Source organism: Caretta caretta, chromosome 6 (genome assembly GCF_965140235.1).
Source record: "Caretta caretta isolate rCarCar2 chromosome 6, rCarCar1.hap1, whole genome shotgun sequence".
NCBI classification, from domain to species: Eukaryota; Metazoa; Chordata; order Testudines; family Cheloniidae; genus Caretta; species Caretta caretta.
Genome location: NC_134211.1, coordinates 68,913,727 through 68,928,236, shown reverse-complemented (window position 1 = coordinate 68,928,236; position 14,510 = coordinate 68,913,727). Strand labels below are relative to the sequence as shown.

General features: G+C 42.6%; 1 protein-coding gene across 1 annotated transcript in view; it reads left to right on the top strand.

Annotated features, from left to right (window-relative positions):
* Positions 1-14,510, top strand: part of PLA2G4B (phospholipase A2 group IVB) — a 70,798-nt gene that overhangs the window by 48,345 nt on the left and 7,943 nt on the right. The window contains exons 9-18 of the mRNA XM_048854802.2: positions 495-622; positions 757-867; positions 2,008-2,045; positions 3,024-3,159; positions 4,134-4,270; positions 6,329-6,551; positions 7,755-7,872; positions 9,730-9,867; positions 11,914-12,018; positions 13,014-13,205. Coding sequence (XP_048710759.2) covers positions 495-622; positions 757-867; positions 2,008-2,045; positions 3,024-3,159; positions 4,134-4,270; positions 6,329-6,551; positions 7,755-7,872; positions 9,730-9,867; positions 11,914-12,018; positions 13,014-13,205 — 1,326 coding nt within the window. The remainder of the gene's footprint in view (positions 1-494; positions 623-756; positions 868-2,007; positions 2,046-3,023; positions 3,160-4,133; positions 4,271-6,328; positions 6,552-7,754; positions 7,873-9,729; positions 9,868-11,913; positions 12,019-13,013; positions 13,206-14,510) is intronic.

Sequence of the window (14,510 nt, the reverse complement as noted above, 5' to 3'; positions counted from 1 at the left end):
GAGTCCATTTCCTGGCTAGGGTATCAGGCAACAAAATCTACCCTTTTAGTAACCTGTTATTTCCAGCTGCAGGCATATTAAGTCGCAGTGAGGACTGTTTCTAAATAGCCCTTTGAATGACAATAAAATATGGTGCAATGAAAGTCTCTGAGTTGCCCTTCTCAGTCTCAATCCTCTTTCAATTTTAACTCTTAACTTTAAGGAAAAGGGATAGAGTTACCAAGGTGGCACATGCTTTCGTGGGTGAAAAAAAAGTGGGAGAGGATCTCCCCAAGTCAACAGTGGGAAGGCCAATTATGTCTCAGATTTCCTTTTGTTGAATGAGAATACCGGCTACTAGCCATTTTTGGTTGGCTGTGGCTTGAGATCTGTCAATGTGGTAGCCTGCTGAAGGGTTGTGTGAAGTTGCAAACTGCACAGAAAGAAGTGTGCCGACTATGTTGGTTGTTGTACCCCAGTCAGTCATGTTCCCAGTATAAATCTATTTTCTCTAGAGAATAAAAACGTTGTGCTTACGGTGGATGCATCATATGAAGGAACACAGAAAACCACTATGGACTCGGATACTTTCCTCTTTCACTGCATAAAGAGTTGGGAGCCAGTACTAAAAGCCAGGCTGCAGGTAATAGCCTCTGTTTGTTATCACTTGTTACAACTCTCCCACCCAGTTACAGAGGATCAGAGCTGCTCATTTGTTCAACAGATCTGAAATGTTTCCTGCCTCCAGATAAAACAGTTAAGTTCCCTCTCCCACAGTGTGTTTCAGATACGGAAGAGAATGAAGACAATTCAGATGACTCCTTAACAATACCCCTGACATTACTTGGTGTGGGACAGAAAGTGAAAGTAGGCCTTCCTGTAGAAAAGGTGAATGTGTGTCATTTACATTGACTTTTGCTGAAGGGAACAAAGATAAAGGTCAGTTGAATGAATAAAGGAAAATAACTGTTAAGCATTATAGCAATTGGTAATCTGTTTAATCTATCAATAAACTAGTGGGGTGGACAGGAAGCTGGGATAAAACTATCAGGTTATTGAGGCTTCGTAGATGCTATTCTGTCTCGGAAAGTTCACTGTCTTTAGAATAGCAACGTTTTATTGGTCTGAGCCCTGTTGGGACATCCCTTTCTGAAGATGATGAATAGGGGTGGGTGTGTCCAAAACTAAGTTTCCTGAAAGCAGAAGTAGCATTGCTCTCCGGCCAGCTGGATATTTTTTAATCTTAATCTAAAAATGTTTGGCTGATTGACATTTGTGTCACCCATCATCCCTGGAGCTGGCTAGCTGACTGCTCCTCCAGTTCTAATAGATCAGGCAGAGCTAGAGGAGCGCCAATCCAATCATCTCCTCTTACTCTGCCAGTGGGGACTGTGCTCCCTCTTCCAAACCTCATGGCAGGCTTGGAGTGAGGCTAGGGAGTGAAGAAGTTAATCCTTCAGGAGCCTTTCTCCCAGGGAGAAGGGAAAATGAAAATATTTCTGACACCCTCTGGATCCCCCCATCCCTAGAAGTCTCAGTGTTCCCCTCTTCTGCAGGCCCTGACTTCTCCTTTCTTACCTTTAGCAGCCTTTTGGTGGGACCTAGTGACTTATATCCTTTCTCCCCCTGCTGGTCTTCAGTGGGCTGGCTGGCCCCCTTCCTCCAACATTTGTCTTGGTGTGAGGGGAAGCCTGGTACTGCTGCTCAGGCTGGCGTGCTGCTCCACCACTCCATTTGGGGATCCACAGGGAGGTGGGTGGTCTATCCCACTCATTCTGCAGTGGAACCAGAAACAATGCTGTCAATTCCACTGCTGCTGAAACTTTAGGCTGTCTCGAACATCTGTTGGGGGCAGTAGGCTGATCTCCTGCTCCTTCCCAAGGATAACAGAGGAGGAGCGTGGGAAGTCATTCATCTCAGAAGACACGGAGATTGGGGAGTGAAAAGACCATCCCTCTCACTAAACCACCATTGTTCATTTATTGAAATCTTACCTGTCTTTTTAATATTGTAATTCTTTGCTTTTAGGGTACACAGTTGGAGCTGCAGGTCCAAGTAAATGATTGGTAAGAAATCCTCTTTCTCCATTATTGCTTCTTGGGACAGTTAATTCTAAAGCACTTGAGAGGAGAGGCTATTCTTGACTTAATCATAAGTAACACACACAAGTCAGTTCAATAAGTCACTATAGTAGAGCCACTGGAAGAGGGACTACAATATAGTAAACTTCCTTGGGGGAAACCATAACATAAATGAATACCAGGACATTAAGTGAAAAAGGGGAATCTGAAAACTATGAGGAACCTAGTTGCAAAGGCCCTAAAATGAAAAATGAGAGAATTAAAATCCTTACTCTCAGCATGGAGCCTTCTTAAACATACCCCAGCAGAGACTGAGAAGCAGGAAAGCAATAGGAAAAAACGGATAGGATTTAAAAAGCAAGGTTCAAGAGGTTATTCAAGGCAACTAGCTATCTTCCAAAAAAGGAAATCCAGCCCAAGTGAAGCCAATAGAAAGGAGCACTAACTAAGGAAAGTAAAATGTTAGGATGCATGAAGAACAGAAAATACAGAGCATAGTATATTACAATAGCGTTGATAAATCATGCAGCCTCACATGGAATCCTGTGTTTGGTTCTGGTCACGATATCTCAGAAAAGATTAATAGCTGGGGTGCCAGTGATAAGGCTAATTAGAGGCATGAAGAGATTTCTCTCCAGTTTAGCTATCTTTCAATGACTGAAATACCAGATATGCTTAGAGAATAAGCCTGTTGTCAGGCTAGTCCTGCTAGATATGTGCTGAAATTCCATCAATCTCAGTGAACTTTCTAGTGAAAAACATAAAGGTTACCAAGACAATGCAAAACTGTGAAGAGGCTAATGTCAGTTGTTTGCTCTGAGGCTGTGGGACTGGTTTGTGTGTCTGTAAATCTGAATGGTGAATCATGATTCTTTATAGAACTTAATTGCTGAAAATGTATTGTTTACATTTTAATAAGCTGATCTGGGCCTGCGTGATTACATATCATTACGTATGTTCCAGCCCAGAAAATCTAGATGTGCGTTTAGGGTACAATCTGTGTGAAGAGGAGCAAGATTTCTTGCAGAAAAGGAAGAAGGTGGTTGCTAGTGCCTTGAAAAAGGTTCTTCAGCTGAGGAGAGATCTGCATGAGCATGAGGTTTGTGAGTCAGTCAGTCCTGTGACTAGGGTGAGGTTATGGGAGAGGAAAATATATTTCAGATATGGTGAGTCTGCATCTGTGCAGTTCCCAGTGAATTTCATCTTCAGACCTTCTATGTTGCAGGCAAATGCATTGATTTTAATGGAGCTGGAACAGAACCCCAAAGTGCCATATTTAAAAATGATGAAGGATCCTGGAATTATATACAGAGTAGCGTTTAAAAATGCTGCTGTGTACGCCATGCTTTAATATTACAGTTGGCCGAAAATGGAAAGTGTGGTCCAGCCAGGGACTCTGGCCCAGAGAGGAGAATGGGGGCATGAGGCCCCAGAAATTCAACTCCCATAAGACATCCTGCCTACACTTCTGAATTGAAATTTTTCTGGTTTTGATTTTTCACAAAAAGTTCTTGTTATTCCACAGTATCTGCTTTGCTGCTAAGAACCAGGATGAATTTTGAATTTAACACATCCCTTTCTAGATGTGTTTTTGTTAGAGTTAAGTAAATAATTAATAAAGAATAATTTCATTTGATGGATGTACTGTTCCCCGCCCGTTCCCCCCCCCCATTCCCCTTGCTCTTAGCTCACTAAGCAGATCATGACTTCTTTGAATTCTTTCATTATTAGATCTTTAAAACATTTTCTTGATGCTCAGGGACAAATTCTTATCCGGTATAAATCATCACAGTGCCACTGATAATGCGTGAGGAGAAGAAGGAGACTTTGCATGTTCATTCAAAATTTTAAACTTTCTTATGGTTCAGTTGCGGCTAATGGAACCCACATACCTTTTGAGGTTCACTCCTCACTAACGTCAATGAATAAGATGACTCTCCTGAGGACTGACTAAACATTGGCTCTATTTAAGCATTTTCCGAGAATATCTGCTGATTCCAACCCCAGATCTTCAGTTGTCTTTTCTGAGTAGGCAGGTAGCTAAATGTTAAGGTTAATGTTTGTTTTCAACAGATCCCAGTGATAGCTGTCATGGCAACAGGAGGAAGTATCAGGGCAATGTCAGCAATGTATGGCCACCTCTTAGGTCTCCAGAAGCTGAATCTCTTGGACTGTGCTACATATCTCACTGGTACTTCTGGCTCAACATGGTGAGGACAAGAGAGGGGCTTTATTTTTTTTTAAATTACAGCTCCAGAATGGCTGGGACTCTGATATTTCAAAAAGAAAAGGCGTACTTGTGGCACCTTAGGTGCCACGAGTACTCCTTTTCTTTTTGTGAATACAGACTAACATGGTTTCTACTCTGAAATCTGATATTTCAATGCAGTGACAAATGCTTGTAACTTGTTTAGATCCTTAGTGTTCTTGAATGCTCCTAGTCCATTGCTAAAACTCTGAGTTGGCATTTTAAAACAATTTCAATTTAGGACTGCTAAATCTCTCCAAGTTTTGTCTCTTTTTCAACCCCTCTCTTCTAAAAGAACACACATCATTGTAGAAAGCCTTAGAACCTATAAACACAGAGGTTCTACTTGCCCTCACACAGAGATACCCTCTGTTCTTCCCCACCACTTTTGTGTATTCCCAGCCTAATGCTATGTCTACACTACTGCCAGATTGATGCTCCAACAATCAATGCACCAGGGAGTCAATTTAGCGGGTCTAGTGAAGACCCACTAAATCGACCACAGATTGCTCTCCGGTAGACTCCACCTGGAATGAGAAGAGTAAGGTAAGTCGACAGAAGAGTGTCTCCCATCGACCCAGTGCTGTATAGACACTGCAGTAAATTGACCTAAGCTAAATTGACTCCAGCTACATTATTCATGTATCTGGAGTTGTGTAATTGAGGTTGACTTACTGTAGTAGTGTAGACATAGCCTAAGTAATGTATATAAACAGAGGTGTTGTTTAGCCTCACTCTTAATTCTTGCAGGGCAACCAGCATGTGTTTGAAGAAACTTAGGTTTCACTATCTTGCACAGGAATACTTGCACTGCAAGATCAGTTTCAGATTATTTTAGATTTTTTTTCAATGTTAGAAATGCTACGTTTATTTAATCTGTAACCCACTATTTAAATATGTTAAAGAATCACTGTTTCACATGCCCCAAGCGTTTGTTTAGTACTCAATTAGTTACATCCAAGGGTCCCCATATCCTGATTGAGGAACACTTCTAGGGCAGCTTCTGAAAATTAATGGTGTTGTGCGTGGTCATGTAAAACTCCATGTGTACCATACTGGAGGAAGAGGCGGGAGCATTGTATAACAGCTCTGGCTTCCAATGCTGGCTCTGCCACTGACACTCAGGTAAATTTGGGGAGGTCACTTTGGACTGGAGCTGACCACAGGATGACAGTTCTGTTGCGTGGCAACTTTTGAGGTTTTGAAATTTGGTGTCATTCTTCGCTGGAACAAAAGCAAAACCTTTTGACAATTTTTGTGAATTATATTTAAATGTCTGTTTTTGGATTGCAACCTGATTTCTTTTTTTAGGCAGTGGAGTGTTTAGGTCACTGGCTTGGGAGACCCAGGTTCAAGTCCCAGTTCTGCTAAGTTAGAATAGTTTTTCATCCCAGATCACACTGAATCAGGCAGAGGCAGGGACTTTGAACCAGGGTCTCCCACAGTGCAGGCCAGTGCCCTAACCAGGCTATAGGCTATAAGAAAGCACTCTCTCTCTCTGTCTCACTGTTTCTTCCTTCTCCTTCCTGATGAAAACCAGCAAAACTGATATGGTTTCATGAAACATTTTGGCTTTGCTGAAACAGCATATTGCAGTGAAAATTTCATTTTTGTCATAAATGTTCCAAACAGATGTATTTAGGACAGGAATCCTGCTTCCGGTGCAGTCAATATGAACCCTGCACTGCGTCCAAGGGGTTAGGAGTAAATGCTTAACAATTCTCTGGGTTTCTCCACTGGCAAAATAGGAATAGCAATACTGGACACAGGACCCAATCCAAGCCCTCAGATCCAAACACCCCCAAGCTCTTCGAGGAATACTGGATCTGGGTCTGAATACTGTAGAGACCAAGAACATCCATAAGTAATCCTCACCTGCTTCATAGGAGTGTTGTGAGGTTTAATTCATCAAAGTTTGTAAAGTGACTTGATGTCCTTGAGTGGAAGACACCAGGTAAACGTAACGTGTTTGTATTATTAAACCAATTCTTGTTTTGTTAACATCACCTCTTTGCTTCAGGACCATGACCAACCTGTACAAAAATACTGACTGGTCACAGAAAACTCTGGAAGGGCTAATTAGTCTAGCAAAGAAACAGGTGATGAAGTGCAAGATGAATGTTATTTCCATGGAGCATCTGAAGTATTATCATGAAGAGATGATTAAGAGGGCAAAAGAAGGACACATCTCATCTTTTACAGAGCTGTGGTCACTTGTTCAGGAAGCGTTTTTACATGATGAGGTACATACAGTGCTTCCTGGAGCACGTACTTGCTATGCTATAGCTAAGGAAAATGACTTCTCTGTTTCTTTGAGCCTTTAATGACAACGTGTGTGCGTGCAAACATATAGTCTCCTCAAATATAACTGTTCAGAAATAGAGGTGGATAAAGTTCACCAAAGTGCCCAGGTCCTATGTTCAAACGTGAGTTAAGATTTTCCAAAGCATCACGTGATTTTAAGTGCCTCAGTTTTTGAGTGCCCTACTGATTTTCGAAAGGTGCTGAGCAACCAGCCTCTGAAAATCAGCTGCCTTTAAAGGTGTCTGAAGTTGGGCACTCAAGAGCTGAGTCACCAAAATCACTAATAACTTCTGCAAATTTGCCTCTGCCTCATTAAAGGTCAATAGGATTTGTCTAAATAACTCAGATGCTTTTGAAAATGTTACCTGGTGTCAAAAAATATCCATGCAGAAATCCAGACAGAGATTTGGAGGCCACTTCTGAAAATATCGAGGGGCACTTGTGGCACCTTAGAAACTAACAAATTTATTTGAGCATAAGCTTTCATTGGCTAAAACACCGTCATTGGATGTATGCAGTGGAAAATACAGTAGGAAGAGATATATATACACAGAGAACATGAAAAAATGGGTGTTGCCATACCAACTGTAACGAGAGCGATCAGTTAAGATTGGCTATTAGCAGGAGGAAAAAAAGAAAAGAAAAAGAAAAACCTTTTGTAGTGATAATCAGGATGGCCCATTTCCAACAGCTGACAAGAAGGTGTGAGGAACAGTAGGGGGAAAAATAAGCATGGGGAAATAGTTTTACTTTGTGTAATGTAGAGTCCACTCCCAGTCTTTATTCAAGCCTAATTTAATGGTGTCCAGTTTGCAAGTTAATTCCAATTCAGCAGTTTCTCATTGGAGTCTGTTTTTGAAGTTATTTTGTTGTAGCATTGCCACTTTTAGGTCTGTAATTGAGTGACCAGGGAGACTGAAGTGTTCTCTGACTGGTTTTTGAATGTTATAATTCTTGATGTCTGATTTGTGTCCAGAGACTGTCCGGCTTGACAATATGTCCAATAGATTTATGCATTTGGTATTAACACATCTATTTATGCTGCCTAGGTTGACTCTGCTGGCAGCTTCTTCTTACTGCGTTTCAGATTTTGTTTCAATTTTCCTTATGCTCTTTGTGATATTTTGTGTCTCCTTTGTTAGCCAGAGGAAAGTAAACTCTCAGACCAGCGCAAGGCTGTGGATCAGGGTCAGAACCCCTTGCCTCTCTATGCAATCCTCAACGTCAAAGCAGAACAGATCAGCACTTTTAAATTTAGAGGTAAGTGTTCCAAGCTTTACCCTTGTTTCTGAATTCAGTTCCTTATGGGTCAGAGAGGCTAAAGAGATTTTGAGAAGGGAAAAAATCCCTCCTGCTCAGCACCAGTTCTGGAAAGTTTACCTTTAATTGGAGTGAGAAAGGAATTCGTCCTTACCTGGGAACTGCTGGGTGCTCATTACTTTTGAAGATGAGAGGAGATGATTTAGAGGATAGGGCACTTGGACATGGACAGGGAACTTGGTTGTAGACTCAGGAGACTGGAGTGTAGTTTCCAGCTGAGCCACAGACCTTCTGTGTAACCTTGGGCAAATCCTTTAATGTATCTTGTGTCTTAGTTCCCCATCTGTAAAATCAGGAGAGTACTTCTCTACTGCCCTTGTTTACTACCATGAGGAGGGCCATATACATATCTAAACAGGCAATGATCTGATCTTATTTAGAAGCCTGAATCTAAGCTTTGGAGTCTAATGTTAGGCCCACATTTTTTGAAAATCTTGGCCTTAGCATCTGTGATGGTTGTCAGCATGCTCAGGACTGAGAGCCAGCTTTTTGCACCACCAGCTTGCTAAGCGCTAAAACAGTCCCGTGGGCTATGCCAGCACTTACTTTGCCTTGCAGCTTAACAGTAGGTTCACCCCAGTCCCTGACCGCTCTCTGAATTGTTCCCTTGTAGAGTCCAGCCCTTATCCACTGAACACTCACAGAAATACTAGGTATTGTGTCCTCAAGGGAACCATGTGCACACCAACTTATCTGATTCAACCCAGGATCAGTTCTTGTATAACATCACAGCACTGAGATTGTTTTCACTATAAATCTATCTTAAGTTTATTATCAAAGGTTAAGATTTAAGAGCTAGTGAGTAAGGATAATAGAAACAGAGAGGTTACATATAAAACAAAACCAATACCTGCTTTCTAGAGACTAAACTTAACTTTAGCAGACTAACCATCAGTCTAAAAGCAGTCACCTCAATGTTCTTTATAGTGTTTCTAACCAGGGCAGGTTGGGATCCCATTTTCACAAATGTAATTGCATTGCCTGAATACTTCCTCATGTGCAGGATCAAGGGGTGTCCTTTTGCCTTCTTCTTATATCCCCAAAGTTCATTGTCTATCCCCAGCTCCCTGTGGTTCAGTCTCTGATGTCTTCTCTCCCTGTTCACTTTCCATCTCCCTGTTGACTTTATATGTTAATGGGGGTTTCCATTGTGTTGACTTACAATGCTTAGTTTACACGTGAACCAAGATAGATAGGTGGATATCTACCCTTTGTCTTGGAAACACCCATTTGTCAACCCTACTTTGATTCAGACTTTAGGAGCATGTTATCATTATGCATATGTAACTTTTTACATAATAGGCACACATACATTTCACAATAATATTAATGATCAGCATGATCCTGGCTTTCAGGTAAGATCTTACATAACATGGTTTATGGATAAATACCATGAAAGCGGTGTGTTAGGGTAGTGAGTTTGTCAGGCCTGTTAGGAGTTGCTGTTACCCAACAGTGAACCGGTTGGCACTAATTGGCCTCTATGTCCGAGTATCCAGATTCATTCAATCCTGGGCTTCCACCCAGGGCTTCATCAATGGGTCTCTCAACTCTTATCTGGAGAGACAATATTCTCCTGAGATGAGAAACCAATTTAGTCTCCATGTACATCAGCGCCAAATGTGAATGAAAAGGGTAGTATGGCTTATCATATACAAGCTACAGTCGGCAGAGAGGAGCTTGGGGGAGCAAAATTGTTTGATTTGTGAATTGCTTTATCCATCTGCGTAAGTCTCATTTTCTTTTCCTACTCTCTTAACATTATAATAAAAGTCTTGTGTGTCAATCCTTTTGTAGAATGGGTGGAGTTCTCACCTTACGAGGTGGGATTCCAGAAATACGGAGCCTCCATTCGATCAGAACATTTTGACAGTGAGTTCTTCATGGGGAGGTTGGTGAAGAAGCTCCCAGAGTCTCGGATCTGCTTTCTGGAAGGTGACCTATTATTCATGGAACATAGCCTAATTAAAACACCATAGAGAACATAAATGTGGCACTGGCTGGCCACTGATCTATATATTGCAGTCCTAAATGGCCAGATTCCTAGGGTCAAATTTACCCAGATCCAATGGAGTCGAGTACTGCTAACCTCGAAAGTTCAAAAATCATACTTCGGTCTCCCTAAAATAACGAGATTTAAAAAAAATTATATTGTGTTTTTGGTCTATCTTTTGATTTTTGGACTCCCCCTACCCCCTCCCCTACTGACACAATCAGAGTTGCCAACTCTTTCAAATACAGAGTTGGCTGGTTTTGGCACTCGCAGAGATTCCAGCTTCTCCTCAAACCCCAAATTTCTAAATAATTAATTCTGTGCCCTGCAACCCCATATCTACCTATCCCCCAGCCCAGAAATGAATTATGTACTTACCAGCCCCCACATCCATTCTAGCCCACCAGCCCCCACACCTGCCCATCCCATAGACCACCAATTAGTGATGCATTCCCAGCCCCTCATCACTTCTGTCCCCCCATGCCCATCTGTTTACCTCTGGTCCTCCTGGAACTCCAGGGATTCTTCACCCCCTTCCCAGACCTTGTGGCACAGGGATGGAGGGGGAGGAGCAGCAGCAAACAGAGCCAATCCATTTTTCACAGGATGGGGAAGGGAGGAGGAAGCAGAATTGCTAAGGTCTTTCTGCTCCCTCCTCTCCTGTGACAATGGTGTCAGCTTTCCCCTGCCATACCCCCAAACTCCTCTTGACTCTTGAGGGGAGAGAGCCTCCTGCAGCAGCCCTGATTGGTTGCTTTTCCCCAGGAGGCAGGCATGTGGGGAAGGGAGCCAATCAGAATGGGTTCCCCCCTTTAAGCAGGGCTGAAATCCATATCAGGGCAGGAGCTTTTGGCATCATTAACTGGCTCCACTAGGGGCTAAAACGGTCTTACTCTCATTGCAAGAGATGACAACACTGGCAGTCGCACCATGATTGAGTTTGGCCTCTTGTGTGTGTGTGTGTGCATTGAGGGCACAAGAAGTGGGAGCTCCTTGCACCCCAGTACATCTACACAAGTCCATTCACAATCTGATCCTGTACCTGTCGAATTCTAATCAAACAGATACACGCCTTCATTTATAAATAGAAGTAATAACACTTGATTTGATAACCCTCTCTTGGGTGCTGGTGATTTCATGCAAGAGAAAACCGTGCTGTTGGGGAGCAGCAGATGTCTCTGGGTCTCATTTACATCGTAAATGCTGCCCCTGTGGGATCTCTGCAGTGCTGTGGTAGCATCTCTCTTGAAACAGTCCCTGGAGCCATGCTAGGTGTGCCATGGCTGAGGCAAGCTCTGTATGTGCTTCTGTTGCTAAGGCCTTATTAGCCCTCATACCTGGTGGAGCTCAAGGCTATTCCTCAACTGCCCTCAACACCATGCTGCTCCCACAGTCCCAGACACCTTGCTTCTGTGCCCCATGCCTCCTAACTTCCATCCTAGCACCTACCGCCAAATCTTCCCCAGCTGGTGCCCTCCCACTCTCTTCAGCCTGATGGAAAGAGCAACAACAGCTACACCCTTAGCAGATATTACTAATAATAGATTCACTACATTGTGCTCTGCTGGTCTGTTCTGACCCAAAGACCAGTTCACAGAAGGGTCTTGGGTTCTTTCTGCTTCATCACACCTTTTTGTCAATATTCTATACTCTCTATCTCCACATAATACACATGGGGATTAGAGGACCTCTTTTGGGTGGGTGAAGTCTGTACTTTGCTGCCCTCCAGTAGAATGAGAGAATGCAATGTCCACCAGCATCTGAGGAGGAGCTTTTCTTGGCTGGGCTCTGCCAATCTTTGTAGCCGAAGTCCCAGATTTGCTCTTTTATCGAGGGCACTACGTTACAGCATAATCAACTCAAACTAGTTAACTATACTCAACATGGGTTCTTGTAAGTAAAAATTCATGACATTTTTATTCAGATGAGGTAAACCACTGGTTAACTTGAGCTGATATGGTATTTCTCTCATGTGGTTGGACTTGCAGGTATCTGGACTAATATTTTTACTCGAAATTTGTTGGATGGCTTATTCTGGTCCTCAAATTCAGATGAATTCTGGGACCATTGGGCCAAAGACGTGGCAGATATGGGTAAGAGTTTAAAGTGTTTTAAGATCAACATATATTCTTACCTTGACTGACCGCATAGTTCCCATTATCAAGGAGAGGATTAGGAGAAGATACATTTCTGCTACTTCTGCTAATGGACCCTCACAAACTCTCTAAACACCAGTGCATTACTTGTGTTCTGTCATTCCACTGTGGTTACCAGTGGATCCCCCAGTATAATTTTCACTTGTATCAGATTTACTCTGAAAGCATTGAGATAGTATGGGAGTCTTTCCCTTGTGACAGAAATGGGTTCACAGAAACGGGTTCATTCTGCATGGAGGCCATGTAGGACTCTTATACCAGTATATTACAGTGTAACCTTTTTTCTGCCACTTCCTCAGCTGACCAATATTGTGTTGCCATTGTTTCATATTCGGTAATGGCGCTGGGTCAGTAGCACTGCCCTTACCTTATTTTTGTGTCTTTTAAACAATTGAAATGGAAACTCTTGTAAAGATCATTGAAATCAAATAAGACCAAGAATCCTAAAGTGCTAGTATCATCCTACTAGCCCAAACCAACTTATCGCTCACCTTGCCACTTACCCAATGACCCTTCCAATCTCATCCTGTTGAACCCAGCCATATTTAAGTGCTAATTAAAAATGTTTTGATTAGTTTTAATTTTCCTCTCAAACCACTAGTTCACTTCAACTGTGACTATGCAAAAGGTGGGGCAATTGGTGATGTCAGGCTCTCAGCAGGGCTATGAAGCAAGCATGTCATTTGGAAGGCTAGAAATTGGAAATCATTCTTTAAAAAAGAATCAAATATGGTCAACTGTTTCATTAAAGTGTGTGTGTGTGTGTGTGTGTGTGTGTGTGTGAGAGAGAGAGAGAGAGAGAGAGAGGTGCACAGACAAAGAAACAAGAGCGTTGACCCACAAAATAGACAGAGAGGGTGATTAGCCCAAGAAAGGAGCATCCCACATTCTTTGTCAAAGTTCTCTCTTACCCTCCTTTTTCTATTTCCCAGCTAGAGAAAATAATGCTTCTGATGACTCTTCCATTATCATCAAGCCTTCCTGTTCCATGTTAGGGAACCTTTGCGAAATCTTTAATGATATTCTAACCATCCGCCCGCTACTGGAAGAGACTCATAACTTCTTGAGAGGCCTAGAATTTTACAAGGACTATCTCCAACAGAGAGGATTTATTGAATGGAAAGGTAACTGCACTAAACATTAGCTGCACTTTTGAGGTATCACCTCAGGTCAAGGGATACGACTAATGCCAATAACAAAAATGTAACAAGTCGTTATGTGTTAGAGATCAGTGAATGGGTTGGATGAAAATATGAATCTGCCCATGTATGCTGCCTTTATACCTGGAGAACCAGCCACTCTGGGACCTCATCCCTAGAATGCAAGCAAGAGGATGAGGTTGACCCCTGTGCACCTCCAAGCTCCTTGCAAGTTCTAGATCCCACCTGTCCAACTCTGGCTGCCATTGTACCCTCAGCCCTGCTGGCAGTGGCAGATCCTTCTGCTGCTGTTGTCAGTTGGATTCAGGTAGAGCCCACAACGTGCTAGGTGTTTTCCAAATGCACAACATGAGAAAGTCCCTGTCCCAAAGAGCTCACATCCTAAGAAAACCAGCAACATCTGAAGTGTGGGGGGAGAGGGATAAAACATACAATCAAATAAACAGTATCAACTCGCATTATCAGCTGGAATATTTGTGAAGGCAACCTAATAGAAATGGGTCTTGAGGAGGGATTTGCAGGAGTAGAGCATAGTAGCCTTGCAGATTAGTTCAGGGAAGGTATCCCATGCATAAGGCGAGGCATGGAGGAAAGCATACAGTCTGTTGTGGGAAAAGTGAATAACTGATCGGGTGTTGCAACCTCTTTTGGCTACTTCAGTGAAGCCAAGAAAAGGTTAGGTCCAAGAGCCCATCTTTAGATCAGAGGCAGGAAGAGAGGTCATCTACATGTGCAGGAATGATATAAGAACATAAGAATGGCCATACTGGGTCAGACCAAAGGTCCATCTAGCCCACTATCCTGTCCTCCGACAGCGGCCAATGCCAGGTGCCCCAGAGGGAATGAACAGAACAGGTAATCATGAAGTGATCCATCCTCTGTCACCCATTCCCAGCTTCTGGCAAACAGAGGCTAGCAACACCATCTCTGCCCATCCTGGCTAATAGCCATTGATGGACCTATTGTCCATGAACTTATCTATTTCTTTTTTGAACCCTGTTATAGTCTTGGCCTTTGCAACATCCTCTGGCAAGGAGTTCCACAGGTTGACTGTGCATTGTGTGAAAAAATACTTCCTTTTGTTTGTTTTAAACCTGCTGCCTATTAATTTTATTTAGTGACCCCTAGTTCATGTGTTATGAGTTATAAGGGTAGGCTTTCTAGGTTAAAGGTGCATTTTATTTTGTTTTAAAGAGTTTTCTTCAGATAAGACCTACTGAAACCTCAGGTCTGGGTTTAACATGACTTTTTTACCAGCCAGGTGGTGGT